At 67.9% G+C, this 15,181-nt stretch overlaps 3 protein-coding genes across 7 annotated transcripts; 1 reads left to right on the top strand and 2 right to left on the bottom strand.

Annotated features, from left to right (window-relative positions):
- Window positions 1-773: 773 nt before the first annotated feature.
- Window positions 774-2,800, bottom strand: TK1 (thymidine kinase 1). The gene is made up of 7 exons (XM_063176048.1): window positions 2,735-2,800; window positions 2,241-2,272; window positions 2,058-2,171; window positions 1,888-1,981; window positions 1,450-1,539; window positions 1,248-1,367; window positions 774-1,144 (listed from the first exon to the last, which is right to left on the bottom strand). The coding sequence occupies exons 1-7, from the start codon at window positions 2,798-2,800 to the stop codon at window positions 989-991; spliced, it is 672 nt and encodes a 223-aa protein (XP_063032118.1). The 3' UTR covers window positions 774-988.
- Window positions 2,801-3,151: 351 nt separating this feature from the next.
- AFMID (arylformamidase) lies at window positions 3,152-5,881 on the top strand. 3 transcript variants are annotated; one of them, XM_063175724.1, is made up of 11 exons: window positions 3,152-3,311; window positions 3,419-3,509; window positions 3,583-3,687; window positions 3,758-3,806; window positions 3,956-4,041; window positions 4,118-4,190; window positions 4,432-4,529; window positions 4,689-4,767; window positions 4,908-5,037; window positions 5,309-5,413; window positions 5,497-5,881. In XM_063175724.1, exons 1-11 carry the CDS (start codon window positions 3,282-3,284, stop codon window positions 5,518-5,520), a joined length of 870 nt encoding a protein of 289 aa, XP_063031794.1. In that variant the 5' UTR covers window positions 3,152-3,281; the 3' UTR covers window positions 5,521-5,881. The 3 variants fall into 3 exon arrangements, with proteins under 3 accessions (XP_063031794.1, XP_063031795.1, XP_063031793.1); XM_063175723.1 differs by having other exon boundaries at window positions 3,156-3,311; window positions 5,517-5,881; XM_063175725.1 differs by having other exon boundaries at window positions 3,153-3,311; window positions 5,309-5,881.
- Window positions 5,882-6,228: 347 nt separating this feature from the next.
- Window positions 6,229-8,701, bottom strand: LOC134428768 (uncharacterized). 3 transcript variants are annotated; one of them, XM_063175720.1, is made up of 7 exons: window positions 8,561-8,701; window positions 8,367-8,450; window positions 8,191-8,279; window positions 7,738-7,923; window positions 7,440-7,577; window positions 7,091-7,283; window positions 6,229-6,778 (listed from the first exon to the last, which is right to left on the bottom strand). In XM_063175720.1, exons 1-7 carry the CDS (start codon window positions 8,625-8,627, stop codon window positions 6,441-6,443), a joined length of 1,095 nt encoding a protein of 364 aa, XP_063031790.1. In that variant the 5' UTR covers window positions 8,628-8,701; the 3' UTR covers window positions 6,229-6,440. The 3 variants fall into 3 exon arrangements, with proteins under 3 accessions (XP_063031790.1, XP_063031789.1, XP_063031792.1); XM_063175719.1 differs by having other exon boundaries at window positions 6,229-7,283; XM_063175722.1 differs by lacking the exons at window positions 8,191-8,279; window positions 8,561-8,701 and having other exon boundaries at window positions 6,229-7,283; window positions 8,367-8,538.
- Window positions 8,702-15,181: the final 6,480 nt, after the last annotated feature.

Raw genomic sequence — 15,181 nt, 5'->3', positions numbered from 1 at the left:
CAATTTTGCAGACAATAAGGAAACAACAACCTTCCAGAATCTGAGTCTAACAAAGAGGGAAGAGGATCCTGCTTAGAGCAGACCAAGAGTCAGCCTCGAGGATTTTGGAAGGCTGAGGAGAAAGCAAGAGACATGACTGGACTGGAGAAGCAGCTCCTCAGGACAGCCCCTTTACAAAGCAGCTGGATCTTCCCTGGAATAACTGTCCAGATCTTGGTAGATGAAACTCTGGGCCTCCAAACCCCTGAGAGGAAACACAGCACCAAAGAGACAGCACCAGCCTTGAACCTGAGAAAAACTGCCCTGAATTTGGAGGAAGCTCTTCCTGGGACCAGTTCCTCCAAACGAGTCTGTAACAGCCTGCTAGAACACAGCCAGCCCTCGAGGCTCAGCACCTCAGCAGAGTCAGCTGCCAGGCCTCCTTCTGTTTCAGCAATAACTGACACCAGTGGGCAGGCTGGCAGAGAGGCTGGGGGCTGCCCAGGGCTGGGCTGACGCGTGTGTCAGTTTAAAAGCTGTGTCACAGCTCTGTGACAAGGGACAAGTTACCTCAGACTGCTAAGGAAGGAAGTTAAAAATTGCATTAAAAATACGAATGGCTGTACAATGTCTTGAGAAACCCTGAATGTAGCAACAGTGCACAAGGGCTGCATTCACAGGCAGCAGAAGCAGCATGGTGTCAGCCTGAGCCCGCTTGGAGCCCTGTGGGAGCCGGCCAGAGGCACAGTGAGCAGCAGTGCTGCAGCCTGGCCCCACGGGCAGTGCCCCAGGGCCTGTGTGTGGCAGCACCAGAGACTGTGCCGGTCCCTGTCCCTGTTCTGAGATGGGAACTCGCTCTAGCCAGGCTTTTCCTTCCGCTTCCACCAGCATCAGGCCTGGTGGATCCTCAGTTGTGCTGCTTGGTGGGGAGGGCTGGACAGTTTGTTAAAGTACAGAGGGGCCTGTGCACCACAGCACTGAGCTCCCTCGCCCTCCGTTTTCGCAGCAGTCAAGTGAAGATCTTGCGAGGGGCAGCTGTCTCCAGCTGCCTCAGGCCCAGGGGCACATTCTCCTTGTTGTCTGGCCCGGGCTGCTGGGGCCGCGCGCGGAAGTAGCAGGCTCGGCACACCGAGTGGTACTTGTCAGCTCCTCCGATCACTTCCACCTGGCAGGGAAACACGGGAGTGGCTGCAGAGCCCGGATCCCGGAGGGAGTCTCTGTACCAGCGGGACAGAGAGTGAAACAGTTTCTGTTCCAAGGGCACTCACCTCCCGCTCTGCTCCCAGCCTCTTGGTGTAGGAGGCCTCTCGGAAGCACTCCATGCACACAGCGTTCAGCTTCACCACGCTCTCCGCCAGCGGCACCAGGTTCAGGATGCTCCCAAAGGCCTGTGAGACAGCATGGAAGGTGCTGCTGGGTGGGCTCCACGAGGGTCCCAAAGCAGCTGCGGTACCAAAATGAGTGTTTTACCTTCCTCTGGAAGGTACCATCCAGAGCAGCAACAATGACGGTTTTCCCAGTGTTGGCCATTTTCTCACAGAACTCCACAATGTCTGGGAACTGGAGGGGTACAGGACATTGTAAAGAAGGATGGGGGCAGCACTTGGCTCCAGATCCCACAGTGCGTGCCCAGACAGCAGCACCAGGGACAAAGAAAGTCAGAGCCACGTGCCCTGTCTGTGAAACGGGCTGCAGTCCCACCGTGCTGTCTGCAGGGACTACAGGGAAGGAGGCTTTGACTGTGAGCACAGGAGGCTTTGTGAGCACTTTGACTGTAAGGCCACACAGATCAAACTCCCCAGGGCATGACCCCCCACCCTCTGCTACAAGGACACAGAGCGTGCACAGGAGCAGCGAGCAGCGTGTGTCCCGCGGAGCCCAGCACACCCAGCCCGGCTGTGTACTTACGAACTGGCCCTCATCGATGCCGATGACGGCGGCCCCCAGCGCCTCCTGGTACACGTCGTGGAGGAGCCCGGCGGGCAGGGCCTCCATGGTGCTCCTGCGGGCAGGGAGGGAGTGAGCCGGGCAGGCGGGCAGCCCCGTGAAGCGGGGAGCCCTCCTGCCCCGGAGCTCACCTGTCGTGTGTGCAGACCCCGGAGGAGCTGTAGCGCGTGTCCTTGGCGTACTTCACCAGCAGGCACCGGTACTGGGCGAGCTGGAAGCGCCGCACTCGCCGCATGAGCTCCGTGCTGCAAGACACGGTGTCAGCGGGCCCCAACCCCAGCCCGCCGCCCTCCCGCCCCCCGCTCCGTGCCTACCTTTTCCCGGAGAACATGGGCCCGAAGATCACCTGGGGGCGGAACGGTGCGCTCAGAACGGCGGCCAGCGGGCAGCCCCGGCTGCACCCCGCCGGGGCCCGGCAGCCCCCTCAGCCCGGCGCGGCGCCCACACCTGCCCCCGGCCCGTGCGCGGGGCTCCGGCAGTACCGTGCCCGTATCTGGCCCCAGGCCGTACCCGGGGCAGCACCGTGCCCGTATCTGCCCCCGGCATGTACCCGGGGCAGTATCGTACCCGTGTCTGTCCCCGACCCGTATCTGCCCCCGGCTCGTACCCGGGGCAGTACCGGGCCCGTATCTGCCCCCGGCCCGTGCCCGTATCTGCCTCCGGCCCGTGCTCGGGGCAGTGCCGTGCCCTTATCTGCCCCCATCCCGATGCCCAGCAGCGTTGCCGTACCCGTATCTGCTCCCACACCGGTGCCCCGAGGTGGCACCTGTACCTACCCCCCCGCCCGTGCCCCGGGGCGGGCCCGTACCTGAATCTGCCCGCGGGGCCGGCTGGGGGAGCCGGGGTGGACACCGGGCACCGTCAGGCAGTTCATGGCGGACTGCCGGCCCGAGCCCGCGCGCGCCGAGCCGGCCGGGCCCGTCAGCCAATCGGAGGAGGCCTCTCCCCCACGCTCCGCAGCGTCAGCCAATCGAGAAAGAGTCTGCACGGCCGCGCGGCAACCCTGTCCAATGGGGACCACGGGCGCCAAAATTTTTATTTTCCTCGGCCCGCAGGCTCCGCCCTCCCGGCCCCGAGCGACCAATGGGAGACGGCCCCGCCGCCGGGCTCTGGCCTCGCCTCCATGATCTGGCTCCGCCCCCGGGCTCGGGCCTCGCCTCCGGGACAGCCAATGGGAACGCGCCCTCCAGCCCGCCCCCCCTAGGCCCCGCCCCTCGGCGGGCGGGCGGCCCGGGAACGGCACCGGGACTAGGACCGGGGACGGCACCGGGATCGGGACGGGGAGCTTCACCGGGAACGGGACCGGGATCGGGAGGGGAACAGACACCGGGAGCGACACCGGGAGCGGCCCCACAATGGGCGGGTGGCGGGACATGTCCGCGGAGGTACGGCCCCGGGGCATGGCAGAGCGCGGGTCCGCTCCGGGTCGCCGGCCGGGGGTGCTGGCGCTGCCCCGGCGCTGCCCCGGCGCTGCCCCGCCGCCTCCCCGCAGGCGCTGGAGGACCATTACTCCCCCAGTCGCTGGTCCCCCCGCCTGGACCGGGACACCATCATCGACGCGCACCTGGCGGTGACGGCGGCAGGTGGGGATCGCGGCACCGGGACCGGGGCTGCGCTCGGTGCCACGGCGCCGCGCCCCACCGCCTTCCCCCGCAGGAACCGAGCGGGCCCGGGCCAGCGGGCAGACCCTGCTGCACGTGCCCTACGGCGACGGGGACCGGGAGAAGCTGGACATCTACTTTCCCACGGAGCCTTCCGAAGGTGAGTGTCGGGGCGGCGGGGCCGGGAGCGGGCCGGGCGGACACCCGGCTCACCCCGCTGTGCTGCGCAGCCTTCCCGGCGCTGGTCTACATCCACGGCGGGTACTGGCAGTGCCTGAGGTGAGCCGGGCTGCCGGGATGGGCTCCTCGCGAAGGGACCCCTCACCGACTCTCGCTGACCCCTTCTCCCGACACCGGGGCTTGCTGCGGGGACACGGTCTGGCCGGTCCCCAGCGGCCCCGCGGCTCATGCAGCATCTCTCTCCGCAGTAAGGACGACTCGGGGTTTGCAGCCCCGCCGCTGGTGTCGCAGGGGGTGGCAGTGGTGGCGGTGGGCTACGACATCGCCCCCAAGGGTAGGTGCTGCCCTGCAGAGGCTGCGACTGCCTGCGCAGCCAGCGCCTGCAGCCCTGCCCTTTGTCCTCTGCTCAGGCCACATGGACACCATGGTGCTGCAGGTGCGCCGCAGCCTCGCCTTCCTGGTGCAGCACTACCCCAGGATCAGGTGGGCAGCTCCCGGGCCGGGGCTGCTCTGTGGGAGCGGCCGGGGGCTTCGGCACCTCGGCCCGAGCACTGGGCAGCGCCTGTGGCCACAATCCCATCACTGCACAAGGCAGCGGCTGGCGGATCGGGAAACACCTGAGCTGACACATTCGGGCTGTGCCACCTCCTCTGCACGGGGCAAAGTGTGCCCAGGTGTCCCCAGCTGTCCCCAGGTGTCCCTCTCAGCCACTCCCTCCTTCCAGGGGCATTTACCTGTGCGGACACTCGGCAGGGGCCCACCTGGCAGCCATGGTGCTGTCCACAGACTGGACGGAATTCCAAGTGGTGCCAGATATCAAAGGTAGCGTTGCCACGTCCCGAACAGAGTCGAGAGGAGAACAGGTCTCCGTGGCTGGGACAAGGCTGCGGGGCTGATTATGCTCAATATGAGGTCCCGGGGCTGTGGGAGCTCCTGGGGCAGAGGAGGAGCTCCTCACCTGCAGCTCCTCCTCTGCCCCAGGAGCGGTGCTGGTGAGCGGCCTGTATGACCTGGAGCCCATCCTGCACACCTACGTGAACGATGCTCTGAGCATGAGCCGGTGAGCCCACAGGCTGTGGGACAGAGCACGGGCAGGGGTGCCGGTGGCTCCGCAGCCCCTCTGCCCCTGCGCCCGCCCAGCAGGGCAGCCCAGCTGATGGCACAAAGGGCTGCATCAGCTCCGCGGCGTGGCTCCTGCAGGGAGGAGGCCCAGAGGAACAGCCCCATGAGACTCGTCACCCCAGCCGTGCCACCAGCCTGTGAGGTGCTCGTGGCTGTGGCCCAGCATGACTCCCCAGAGTTTCGCAGGCAGTCCCAGGAGTACAGCCAGGTGAGCACCAGGTGATGGCAGGACCATGGCCAGGTGAGCACCAGTCAGCCACAGGAGTACAGCCAGGCGAGCTCCCCCAGCACCCTGCTCGGCTCTGGTGGGGACACTGCTCCAGGCAGCCCTCACCAACTTACCCAGCTGGGAGGAAGAGCTTCTGTGCGGATCCAGAGCAGTTTCTGCTCACTGGAGGTCCTGGCCAGGACATTATTCCTGCTGCTTGTCCGGGGCAGGGGGAGCTTGGGGTCCATCCTACACTCTGCTCTGTCTGCAGGCCCTGCGTGCAGCAGGCTGGTCTGTCTCTGTGCTGGACCTGGCTGGTGTGGATCACTTTGATGTCATTGAGAGGCTGTCAGAGGACAGCTATGTCCTCACTCAGGTGGGCAGGAGGGCTGTGCCAGGGCGGATCAGGTAGGCTGCCACCTCCCTGAGGAGAGGTGCAGGGTCAGGGGCTTTTCACAGGGTTTGGCTCCTCACCCCAGGTGATTCTGAACATGATTTCAAGAGCATGATGGCACCTCAGCAGTAGATGGGGACCATGGCCCTGTGTGGTGGCAGTGGGCACCTGGCATCCCCTGCCTGCTGCCCCCTCGGTCTAACACAGAGCCACAGCTGTCTCAGACCCACACTGTGCCCTCTCTGCTCAGCCCAGCCCAGGCTGGTGCCCCTTCCCTGCAGTGCCCCTGCCCACTGGGGCAGAGGGGACTGAGGGCTGCAAGGCTCTGACTGGGCAGCTGGACCATGAACGTTGATCCCTCAGTGTCCTTTAAACGGCACATTGGCAATACAAATAAAATGGGAATTACTGCTGCCTGGGGTGGTGCTTCCCAGGGAGGCAGTGAGTGCACACCCGAAGCAACTGCTGCTGAGAGAATCCCTTCTTCCTGTGCAGAGCTCTGGGGCTCGCTGACCCAGAACGTGACAGGGGGGCCTGGGGAGCCCACCTGCTGCTGTGGGACAGAATCACATAGGCCTCTGTGACACGGGAGTGACACAGACATCTGGGCCAGGCTGGGCTCACACTCTGGGACAGTCCTGGCCAGACACAAACCTTGGCACTGTTGTGCAGCAACCCTGGTCCTGTGGCTGAGACGGTTCCATGTCCTCAGGAGCAACTGTCCCTCCATGGGGACCTTGGCTGTGATGATGTCCCTGCTGCAGAGCAAGGAAAAGAGAGAAAACATCCCGCACAGCGACAGTACCACCAAAAGGTGTTTATTTTGTGCACTGACTGTCTCAGGGGCTGCGGTCTCCGCTGGGCTGGGCTCACACTGGTTTGTCAGGCTGCCTGTGAGGGCTGATGTCATGTTTCAGACGGCTGGGCGCACATCTGGAGCACAAAGGGGCCGCTCCCACCGCTTGCTCTGGGCTGCCCAAGCGCCGCAGCTGCGGGGCTGGCACAACGCTCAGGCTCCCCCCGTGCCTGGAGGCGCTCGATGCAGTCCCGAGGCCAATTCCTCCTGGCACTTCCTGGCCACAAACTCCAGCTTTCTCCGGGCGAGCTCGGTGCCGCGGGCCGAGACGTCGCGGTGCCAGACGGCGCGCAGGGCCCGCGCCGACCAGGGCAGCAGCAGCACGCTGACAGCCCGCCCGGCCTCGGCCTCCTCCTCCTCGCTGACGGCGCGCAGGCGCTCGCAGAGCTCGGCGGGGCACGGCCAGGCCCCCGGCACGTCCAGCATCACGATGTTGGTCTCCACTGCTGCCAGGCTGACGGAGCACAGCGGAGAGTCCAGCGCCTGGACACCTGCGGGAGGCCCGGGTGTGCAAGCCCCCTGCCCAGCCACCTGGAACAGGCTACCTGCCCCTCCCAGAGGTTCTGGGGGAAGGAGAGCCCTTTCTCCCGCATGTGGTACCAGGGTCACTGAGCACAGCACGGGGACGGTCATGCCATGATCCCGGCACTGCAGCCAGGTGAGGATCCCAGCAGCATCCTCACCCGGCTGGAGACCCAGTGTGGCCGTGCAGGGATGTGCCCAAGGCACCAGCAGCAGGGTGGTACTGCTGGGCTGTGCCAGGTGTGCTGTTAGAGCCCAGCACCCTCGGGGCCCTGAGGTACCTTCTGCAAAGCTCCGGGCGTGCTCGTGGTCCCTGCTCAGTGTCTCCTTGGCGTGCTGCAGCCCGAGGAGAGCGGCGGCCGCCAGCACCCCCGCCTGCCGCATGCCCCCGCCCAGCAGCTTCCTCACGCGCCAGGCCTCGGCCACAAACTGCCCGCTGCCCGCCAGCACCGCGCCCGCCGGGGCGCCCAGGCCCTGCAGAGCCACCGCCGGCGTCACCCAGTTGTGCCGGGCTGCTGCCCCAGCTCCCAGCCTGCCAGGGCTGCTCTCAGCCCAACACCTGCAAACAGGGCAGGCTGCAGCTTGTGCTGGCCCCTGCCAGCCCTGCTATCCCTCCCCTCACAAGCAGACCTTGGAGAAGCAGAGGGACACAGAGTCACAGTGCTGGGCAATCTGGGCTGGCTCCACGCCCTGGGCCACTGCTGCATTCATCAGCCGTGCGCCGTCCATGTGCACCCGCAGCCCGTAACGGTCTGCAAGCCCGCGGACCTGGTAGTCAGGGGGACAGCTGGTTTGGGAGGGACCCTGGGGCATGTAGTGCCACCACCACGAGCCATCTCTGAGCTCCAGTGTCCCCGCAGTGCCATTGTGCAGGGCCCAGCTGCCCACGCCGGGCAGCACTGTGCCAGCACCCTCTGTGGGCTCTCACCTGCCTGAGATAGGTGAGGGGCAGTGCCCGGCCGCCCGCCGAGCTGTGCGTGTTCTCCAGGCAGATGAGCTCAGGACGCGGGTGGTACCGGCTGCCGTGGGCCTCGCGGATGGTCAGCTCCAGCTGCTCCAGGTCGAAGGTGCCATTCGGCAGATCTGGCAGTGCCTGGGAGTGCACACCGGCGACCTGTGCCCAGGGCACGGAGAGCGCGGAGCTGACAGGGGGCGGTGGCGGCGCACGGCGTCTCCAGCCCTCTGTGCCCTCCACCATCGGGTGTGTCCAGCCTCACTCGTGCTGCAGCCCGTGCCTCGGGACAGCGATCCAGGGGATGCCCTGGCAGCGGATCCTGCGCGGGGCCGGGCCCTGGCAGCCAGCGGAGGGCAGCACGCGGCCGCCCTCCTGCACTGCCACCAGCGCCACCAGCGCCACCAGCGCCACTGCCGCCGCGCTCACCTGCGCGGCCCCGCCGTGCTCGTAGACGTGCAGGTGGGCGTCCCGGCCCAGGAAGAGCTGAGCCCCCCTGCGCTGGCAGTGGCACATCACTGGGGGAGAAGGGCAGTGAGGGAGGGGACGGGGCAGCATCCCCAGCCTGGGGGCACGAGGGGCTGCGAGCGCAGTCCCGGACTCACCGGCGATGAGGTTGGCCATGGTGGCCGTGGGCACGAACAGAGCGGATTCGGTGCCCAGAGTGGCCGCGGCCCGGCGCTGCAGCTCTGCGGGGACACGGATGTCCTGGGAGGGCTCGGGGACCCCCGGGGGTCCCGGCTGCCCCCGGGTCAGGCAGGGACCCCCGGGGGCCCGTTCCCCCCATTTCCCCGCCCACCGTTCACCGCCGGGTCCTCCCCGTAGTCGTCGTCGCCCACGGCGGCGCGGGCCATGGCCCGGCGCATGGCCGCACACGGCCGGGTCACCGTGTCGCTCCGCAGGTCCACCACGAGCGGCTGCCGACCCCCGGGCCCCCCCACGGGCCCGGGCAGCCGCCCCCGCCGCAGCGCCGCCCGCATGGCCCGGACCGCCCCCCGCAAGGGCTCCCGGGCGGGGGCGGGATCGCCCTTCCTTCCTTCCTTCCCGGGAATACGGGGCGGGAACGGGCAGCGGCTCCTTCCCGGGAGCGCGGGGCGGGAACGGGCAGCGGCTCCTTCCCGGGAGCGCGGGGCGGGAACGGGCAGCGGCTCCTTCCCGGGAATACGGGGCGGGAACGGGCAGCGCCTCCTTCCCGGGAATACGGGGCGGGCGGGAACGGGCAGCGCCTCCTTCCCGGGAATACGGGGCGGGAACGGGGCAGCGGCTCCTTCCCGGGAATACGGGGCGGGAACGGGGCAGCGGCTCCTTCCCGGGAATACGGGGCGGGAACGGGTAGCGCCTCCTTCCCGGGAATACGGGGCGGGAACGGGGCAGCGGCTCCTTCCCGGGAACGCGGGGCGGGAACGGGCAGTGGCTCCTGCGCGGGCACCGCCTCGGAGCGCCGGCCCCGCCAGCCACATCCCTCCATCCCCACCTCACACCGGTGGGGGCTGCCCCGGCCCTGCGCTGCCCCCCGGCCCCTCCCCGTGCTGGGTGTCCGAGGGAGGGAGCCAGGGGGATCCTCTTTCCATGGCTGAGCCAGGGGGATCCTCTTTCCATGGCTGCGCAGGAATCGCTCCCGCCCCGCTGCCGGGAGGCTGCCCCGGGGTCTGGGCGCTGGGAGCTGCTCCGGCTCCGGCTGTGTCTGCCCTGGCCGCAGCCGATCGCCCTGGCGTGCCCAAAGCCCGGTGGCACCGCAGGTGCGCTGGCGCTGCAGCGGAGCTCTGGGGTCTCCGGGCAGCTTCACAGATCTCGGCACTCTGCCTGCTCTGAGGGGACCCGGGAATTGGGGGATTTCTTGGCAGGAATCCCCGCTGCCCCCCGGCAGGAGGGCTGTGTCCAAAGCAGTGGCGAGACCCCCTCGCCTCCCCGCGCTGGGCTGGACCAGCCGGACCGCACTCCCTGCTCCCAGCGCGGGGGGCACCGCTCTGCAGCGCCCAGCGCCTCTCCCGGCCTTTGCAGGGCACCAATAGGGCAGGTGCGCCCATTAAGGCGCCTCTGCCCCTCAGCCCTGCCCTCCTGGGGATGCTGTGTGCTCCAGCCCGTGCCATGCCGCTGCCCTCTCCCTCCCTCTGCCACGGGCCCCCCCAGCCTTGGCTGCCCCAGGTCCCCCATCCTGAGCCCCCGCAGCCGCCCCGCTGGTGCCCATGGCCCGGCTGTGCCCCTGTCCATGAGCCCCTCCCTCGGCATCGCCCCCCGCGCTGTCAGCCCGCAGATGAGTGAGCCATAAACAGTCCTTCATGAGACGTTTCTCACACGCAGGGCCACATGTTAACAGTTTTACTTTATTTACTGCCTCCATTTCCTCTTTGTTCCAGGAACTTGTCCTCCAACTTCAAGCTGCTCATGATTAGGCAAAAAGGCCTCTAATCTCCCCGATCTGATTTACCGTCATTGAGAGCAGACGCTTCCCGTTACTGGCCCTGGACCTGGGAGCACGGACAGCTGAGCTGTGCCGGCTGCTGAGCCCAGCTGAGCCTCCCCAAAGCTGCCCCGCCGCACACGCCGCCTTCTCGTCAGCTTCCCCTTCCAGTAAGCGCAGCCGGTCAGGTGAAGGGCTGGGGAGCAGCAGCGCGGGGCCCCGGACAGGGATCCCCCCGGGCAGGGGAGCCTTGGAGCCGCTCTCTCTGCCTGGAAGGGTCGGATGGCTGGAGCACCCCTCAGCTTGGCCTTCCCAGCCACCCACCCATCCATTCCCATGGCACCTGATGGGCTGGTTGGCTGCCCTGGTGTGCCCAAGGCTGGAGGGCAGCTCAGGGCCCTGCTGTGGCAGCCTCCCCAGCCCAGCAGGGTCCGCAGCCGAGCAGGGGCTCCTTCGCTGGGCAGCAGCCACAGCTTCTGCAGCACTGCGCAGTGTGGCTGGCTGTGCTCCCCAGAGCCCCTTGTCCTTCAGCCCCGTGCCTTTCCCTGGAATTCGCTCTGGGACCTGCCTGGGGTTCCCCCCTTGGTACCAGCACCCAGCAGGGCCAGCACAGGGACCATGGAAGCACTTGTGGCCTTATGTGGAGCGGCTGAATGGACACCAAGGGAGCTGGGCAGAGGGTGGGCAGCGCCAGCGTCTGGCCAGGGGCTTGGCTGGCAGCTGGGCACTAGCAGGGGGCTCACCCAGGACCACACTGCACCACAGGACTGCAGTCACCACCTGCCCATGCCAGCCTCTGTGGTGGGCTAAGCCCCTGCCCCGCTGGGCTCAGCTCTTGCTCCAGCCGTGCCTCCCCGGGGCTAAAATTAGCAGCTGAGGCCTGGCTGGGGAGCCGGGAGTGGAGCCCAGATCCCACCGCGGAGGATCGGGTTTCCCCCCTCCCTACCACAGGCCTGGCAACCACTGGGGCCGATTCCCGGAGCTGGGCCCCCCTGCTACCAGCCCCACTGGCAGCCCCATCCCAGCCTGCCAGCCCCAGCCGCTGCATCCGCACGTCCCCGGGGCTGAGCCTGGCGCATCCCGGCCGCAGGAGGGGCTGTGGGATGGGGGAGCACGGTGCTGCAGCTCTCGGGGCACCACCGGGCTGGGGCTGAGCCCTCTGCCCTGGCACATGCACCTGGCTGCCCTGGCACAGGCTGGCAGCGCATGGCTGGGGCCACGGAGCTGTCAGTGCCCAGGCCATGCCCCGGGGGTCTTATGCTGGGTGCCCAGGGCTGGCTCAGGACTGGCAGTGACCGTAACCCGCTCACCGTGAGCTCGAGCTGCTTTCCTTGGGGCTGCCTCAGCCCTGCGGCCACACCGCCGGTGCTGCTCCAGCCCGGCCGCCCTTGGGCTCCGCGGCTCGTCCCGGCACGGCGGCACCGGCCCGGCCCGTTCCGAGAGCCCCGCTCCCACCGGGGCCGGGGCAGCTGCCGTGCATCGCCCTCGAGGGACCGGGGCCACGGAGCCGAGCAGTTTCTGCTGCCGGGAACGGCGGGGCGATGCCCGGGAGCGCGGGGAGCGCCGGCTCCAGGCTCAGCCGGGCCGGGTCGGGCACTCGGGACCGGGACCCCGGTGCCATGTCCCGGGCTGCGGCAGTGCCCGAGCTTCGGCCCGGGACAGACCCCGACGGACACGGTGCCGGGGCTGCCGGGGCCGTGCCCGGTGCGGGACCCGCGGGCTGCCCGGGGAGGCTCGGTCGGTCCCTGCCGGAGCCCGGTGGCCGCGGGGTCCCGGCCGGTGCCCCGTCCCCAGCCGGCGAGGCCGCGGGTGCCCCCCCTCGCCGGCAGCGACTTTTCCAGTAAAACCGCCGCAGAGATCCCGGCTTCCCGACAGGCCCGGCCTCCGCGCCGGGGGGGCGCCGGCCGCCCTTAACCCTTCCCGGCCCGGCCGGCCGCGCTGCCCGCCCCACGGGCGGCTCCGGGCCCGGCACCCGCGGGGCGCTGCCCGCCCGGCCCGGCCCGGCCCGGCCCGGCTCGGCGGCTCCGGGGGCTCTGCCCGCCCGGCCCGGGCGGCGATGGCCCCGCTCCCCGGGGCCCCGGCGGTGCCGGTGCGGGGCCGGGCTGACCTACCGGACACCGGGGCCGTCTCGGGCGCTGCCCCCGTGGGCTCCGGCCGGGCCGGGAGCGGCCCCCCAGCCCATCGTGCCCCCCGTTTCCTTCCTCAGGGTGCACCTGAGCAGGGCTGCTCTGCGGGGCAGATGGGACACCCCGAGGGCCAAGGAGCCCGAGAACCGCCGGGGAGAAGCCCCCGCTGCCCGGGGTACCCGGGGGGCTGTGGGGAGGGAGCGGCCGGGGGTCTCTGCCCGAGCCCTGAGCCGGGGATGCTCCGGAGCGCCCTGGAGAGCGCTGGGGCCGGTCACGGCTCAGGGCTGGCGGCTGTGGCCGCTCCACAGCCCCGCTCCAGCGCTCCGCGGGCCGCCCCGGCCGGGTGGGCACACCGGGCACGGCCGGGCACCGCGGGTCCGTGCCCAGAGCCGTGCTGCCGTGCCCTGCCTGCCACCAGCTGCTGCGCTGGCTGAGCCAGGGCTGAGGTAAGTGCTCTAATTGTTTTCTCTGTGGCCCGAGATGAATAATTGAGAGGTCTTTGAGGAGAATTAATTAGCCCGTTTATTGGCAGTAAATGCTTTTCTCCAGATGATGAAATAGATCCTGAGCCATACGTGGGGCAGGCAGATGCAGGTCATTGATGCAGCTCTGGAGCACGCCGTGCCGGCTCCGCAGGCCGCCGTGCTGGTGTCCCGTGCCCACTGTGGGCTGGCACACTGGTTCTGGCTCCCACGGGCTCCCACACTGCCCGGTGTGCCCAGAGCTCACTGCACCCATGGCCGGGTGTTGGTGGGCGCAGGGGCACAGAGGGGCAGGCAGGATTCTGTGGCACAGTTCTCTGCCCCCATCATGCCCATGTAGCTTCCTGCTTCCCCCCAGCTCACACCCCATCCTGGTGCAGAGCCTGATATGTCCCTTTGTGTCTCCTTCTTGGTTCTCCTGCATGCCAGGGTGGTGCCAGTCTGGGGCTGGTAGCCTGCACCTCCTCCTCACCTCCTCGTCTTCCTCCTTCTCCCCTGGGTATGGGGTGAAGGGCCTTGCATGGCCAGAAATGCTTAAACAAGGATTTCCTTGTTGCTGCATGAGCTGTTTGCCTTCTCCCGGGCCAGCCGTTAATGAGGTTTGGCAGGAGGCACCGTCAGCCCCAGGCTCTGGGTTTCTATAAATCAGCCTGGAGCTGATGTGTGGGGCTGGGGTGGAGCTGGTGCATGGGACTGCAGCCTGTGGGTCCTGGGAGCCCCTCTGGGAGTGAGAATCCTGGCACGGGGGAGAGGGGCAGGGGCTGAGTGGGGCAAGGGGGCTGCTTGACCCAGGCGGTTCAGGGCGGGCACTTCATGCATTTCCAGGAATGGCAGAAAGTGCAAAGCAAAAAATAAAGCAGTTTCCTATGGCTGAGGTGCTTTGTCCTGATCTTTCCTACATGCCCACCTGGGTGCTCTGAACTGGGATGATGGTTCTGCCCTGCCTTGGGGTGTGGGGCTGTGGCTGTGTCCCCGGGCAGCCTCAGGCATGCAAAGTGGGGCAGGCAAATCCTCCAGGCTCCTGAGAAAGCTGCTTCCTCCTGCTGGAAGCAATGCCCCAGGGGCAGGGCTGCCATGTGGGCCTGTTGTGCCGAACCGTGGTGGCAGAAGGGCTGGCTGTCACTGGCACAGGGACCCTGCCTGGGGGGCACAGGGACACCCCAAATGTAGCAGGGAGCACGTTCCCATTGCGAAGGGTCTCCCGGGAATGGCTGCTCCTGGCAGCCCTGTGTCCAGGAAAGGAGATGCTGGGAATGCTTCTCTCTGGGCTCCCTCAGCCACTGGCTCTGCTCTCCTCACCTGTGGGACGGTTTGGGAGCCAGCACAGCCCATCTGTGCTGCGCCAGGCTGAGAGCAGCCACAATCTCAAAGGTGATGTTTCATTTCCTGCTCTGAGTGCGCTTCCCCCTTATCCAAAAACATCTCTGGTCTCGCTGAGTTCTCACGGAGTTTCTGCAGTGTGTTGAAACGGAGAGAATCCCCAGTCCCAGCATGGCTGCAGGGCTGCTCGGGGTCACCTCAGTCTGCTGGGAAAGCTCTGGCCGCTCCTCCCCTTCTGTCTGGTGGCCTGGCCCGTGCTGGGGCAGTGGTGTCCCCCCAGAGCAGGACAGCTCCAGGAGGGTGGCAGCGGCAGCTGGCAGGGCTTTGCCAGGGGCTGCCTCTCCGTCTGCAGCCTCATGCCTCCCCCTGCCCGCACTCAGCCCAGGGAACCATCGGCCCGACGGGGGTGGGCTGTGCCTGTGGCAGAGCGAAGATGCTCCATCAGAGCCCACACTGCAGCTGATCCCCTGCACGTCCCCTCTCTGCACCGCTGCTGGGTGCGAGTGCAGGCTCGGTGCTGCAGCACTGCCTGGCGACAGCGACCGCGGCAGCGACAGCGCTGAGCGGGGGAGCCCTCGGCCCTGGGGACCCGCTCGGGACAGGGGCAGCTCTGTGGGCCCGGGGGCGCAGCTCCGAGAGCGGGCAGCTGCGGAGGCTGCGAGCCCGGCTGGCCCTGTCCCAGCCTGTACGGGCTGTGGGGCCGCGCTCCGTTCAGGGACCCCGTGTCAGGGTCCCCCCGGTGCAGGGACCTTGTGCAGGGACCCTCTGCGTGGACCCTCCCCAGGGACCCTCCCCAGGGACCCTCTGCATGGACCCTCCGCAGGGACGCTCTGCAGGGTTCCCCCGGTGCCCGCTGCGGCTGCAAGGCCGGCCTGGGAACAGCAACCCCGGCGAGAGGTTGTGCAAGAAGGGGGGACCCGGGAGGGCACGGGCGGCCAGTGTTGAAATTCCACGCTCTTACAGAAAAGCCCCCGGGCAGAATTCCTGACAGGGGTGATTCATCCCCCACTGGAAGCGATGACTTTGCCTCTCCAGTAAACACCCCTCAGTTCAGCGGGGTGCCGCTGCTGCCGTGGGGTGACAGGGCTGCC

The sequence above is a fragment of the Melospiza melodia genome, chromosome 24 (assembly GCF_035770615.1).
Source record: "Melospiza melodia melodia isolate bMelMel2 chromosome 24, bMelMel2.pri, whole genome shotgun sequence".
Taxonomy (NCBI): Eukaryota; Metazoa; Chordata; class Aves; order Passeriformes; family Passerellidae; genus Melospiza; species Melospiza melodia.
This window is presented reverse-complemented; position numbering and strand designations above follow the sequence as displayed.

Bases quoted from the DNA above. Each gene is read 5' to 3' on its own strand.
- TK1 (XM_063176048.1), bottom strand. From the start codon at position 2,800: ATGAACTGCCTGACGGTGCCCGGTGTCCACCCCGGCTCCCCCAGCCGG. The intron at 2,273-2,734 runs GTACGGGCCCGC...TTCCGCCCCCAG, and splicing joins GGCCCCGCGGGCAGATTCAG to GTGATCTTCGGGCCCATGTT. The intron at 2,172-2,240 runs GTAGGCACGGAG...CGTGTCTTGCAG, and splicing joins CCCATGTTCTCCGGGAAAAG to CACGGAGCTCATGCGGCGAG.
- AFMID (XM_063175725.1), top strand. From the start codon at position 3,282: ATGGGCGGGTGGCGGGACATGTCCGCGGAG. The intron at 3,688-3,757 runs GTGAGTGTCGGG...TGTGCTGCGCAG, and splicing joins TCCCACGGAGCCTTCCGAAG to CCTTCCCGGCGCTGGTCTAC. The intron at 4,042-4,117 runs GTAGGTGCTGCC...TCCTCTGCTCAG, and splicing joins CTACGACATCGCCCCCAAGG to GCCACATGGACACCATGGTG.
- LOC134428768 (XM_063175719.1), bottom strand. From the start codon at position 8,627: ATGCGCCGGGCCATGGCCCGCGCCGCCGTGGGCGACGACGACTACGGG. The intron at 7,924-8,190 runs GTGAGCGCGGCG...CCCTGGGCACAG, and splicing joins AGCACGGCGGGGCCGCGCAG to GTCGCCGGTGTGCACTCCCA. The intron at 7,578-7,737 runs GTGAGAGCCCAC...CCTGACTACCAG, and splicing joins CCCTCACCTATCTCAGGCAG to GTCCGCGGGCTTGCAGACCG.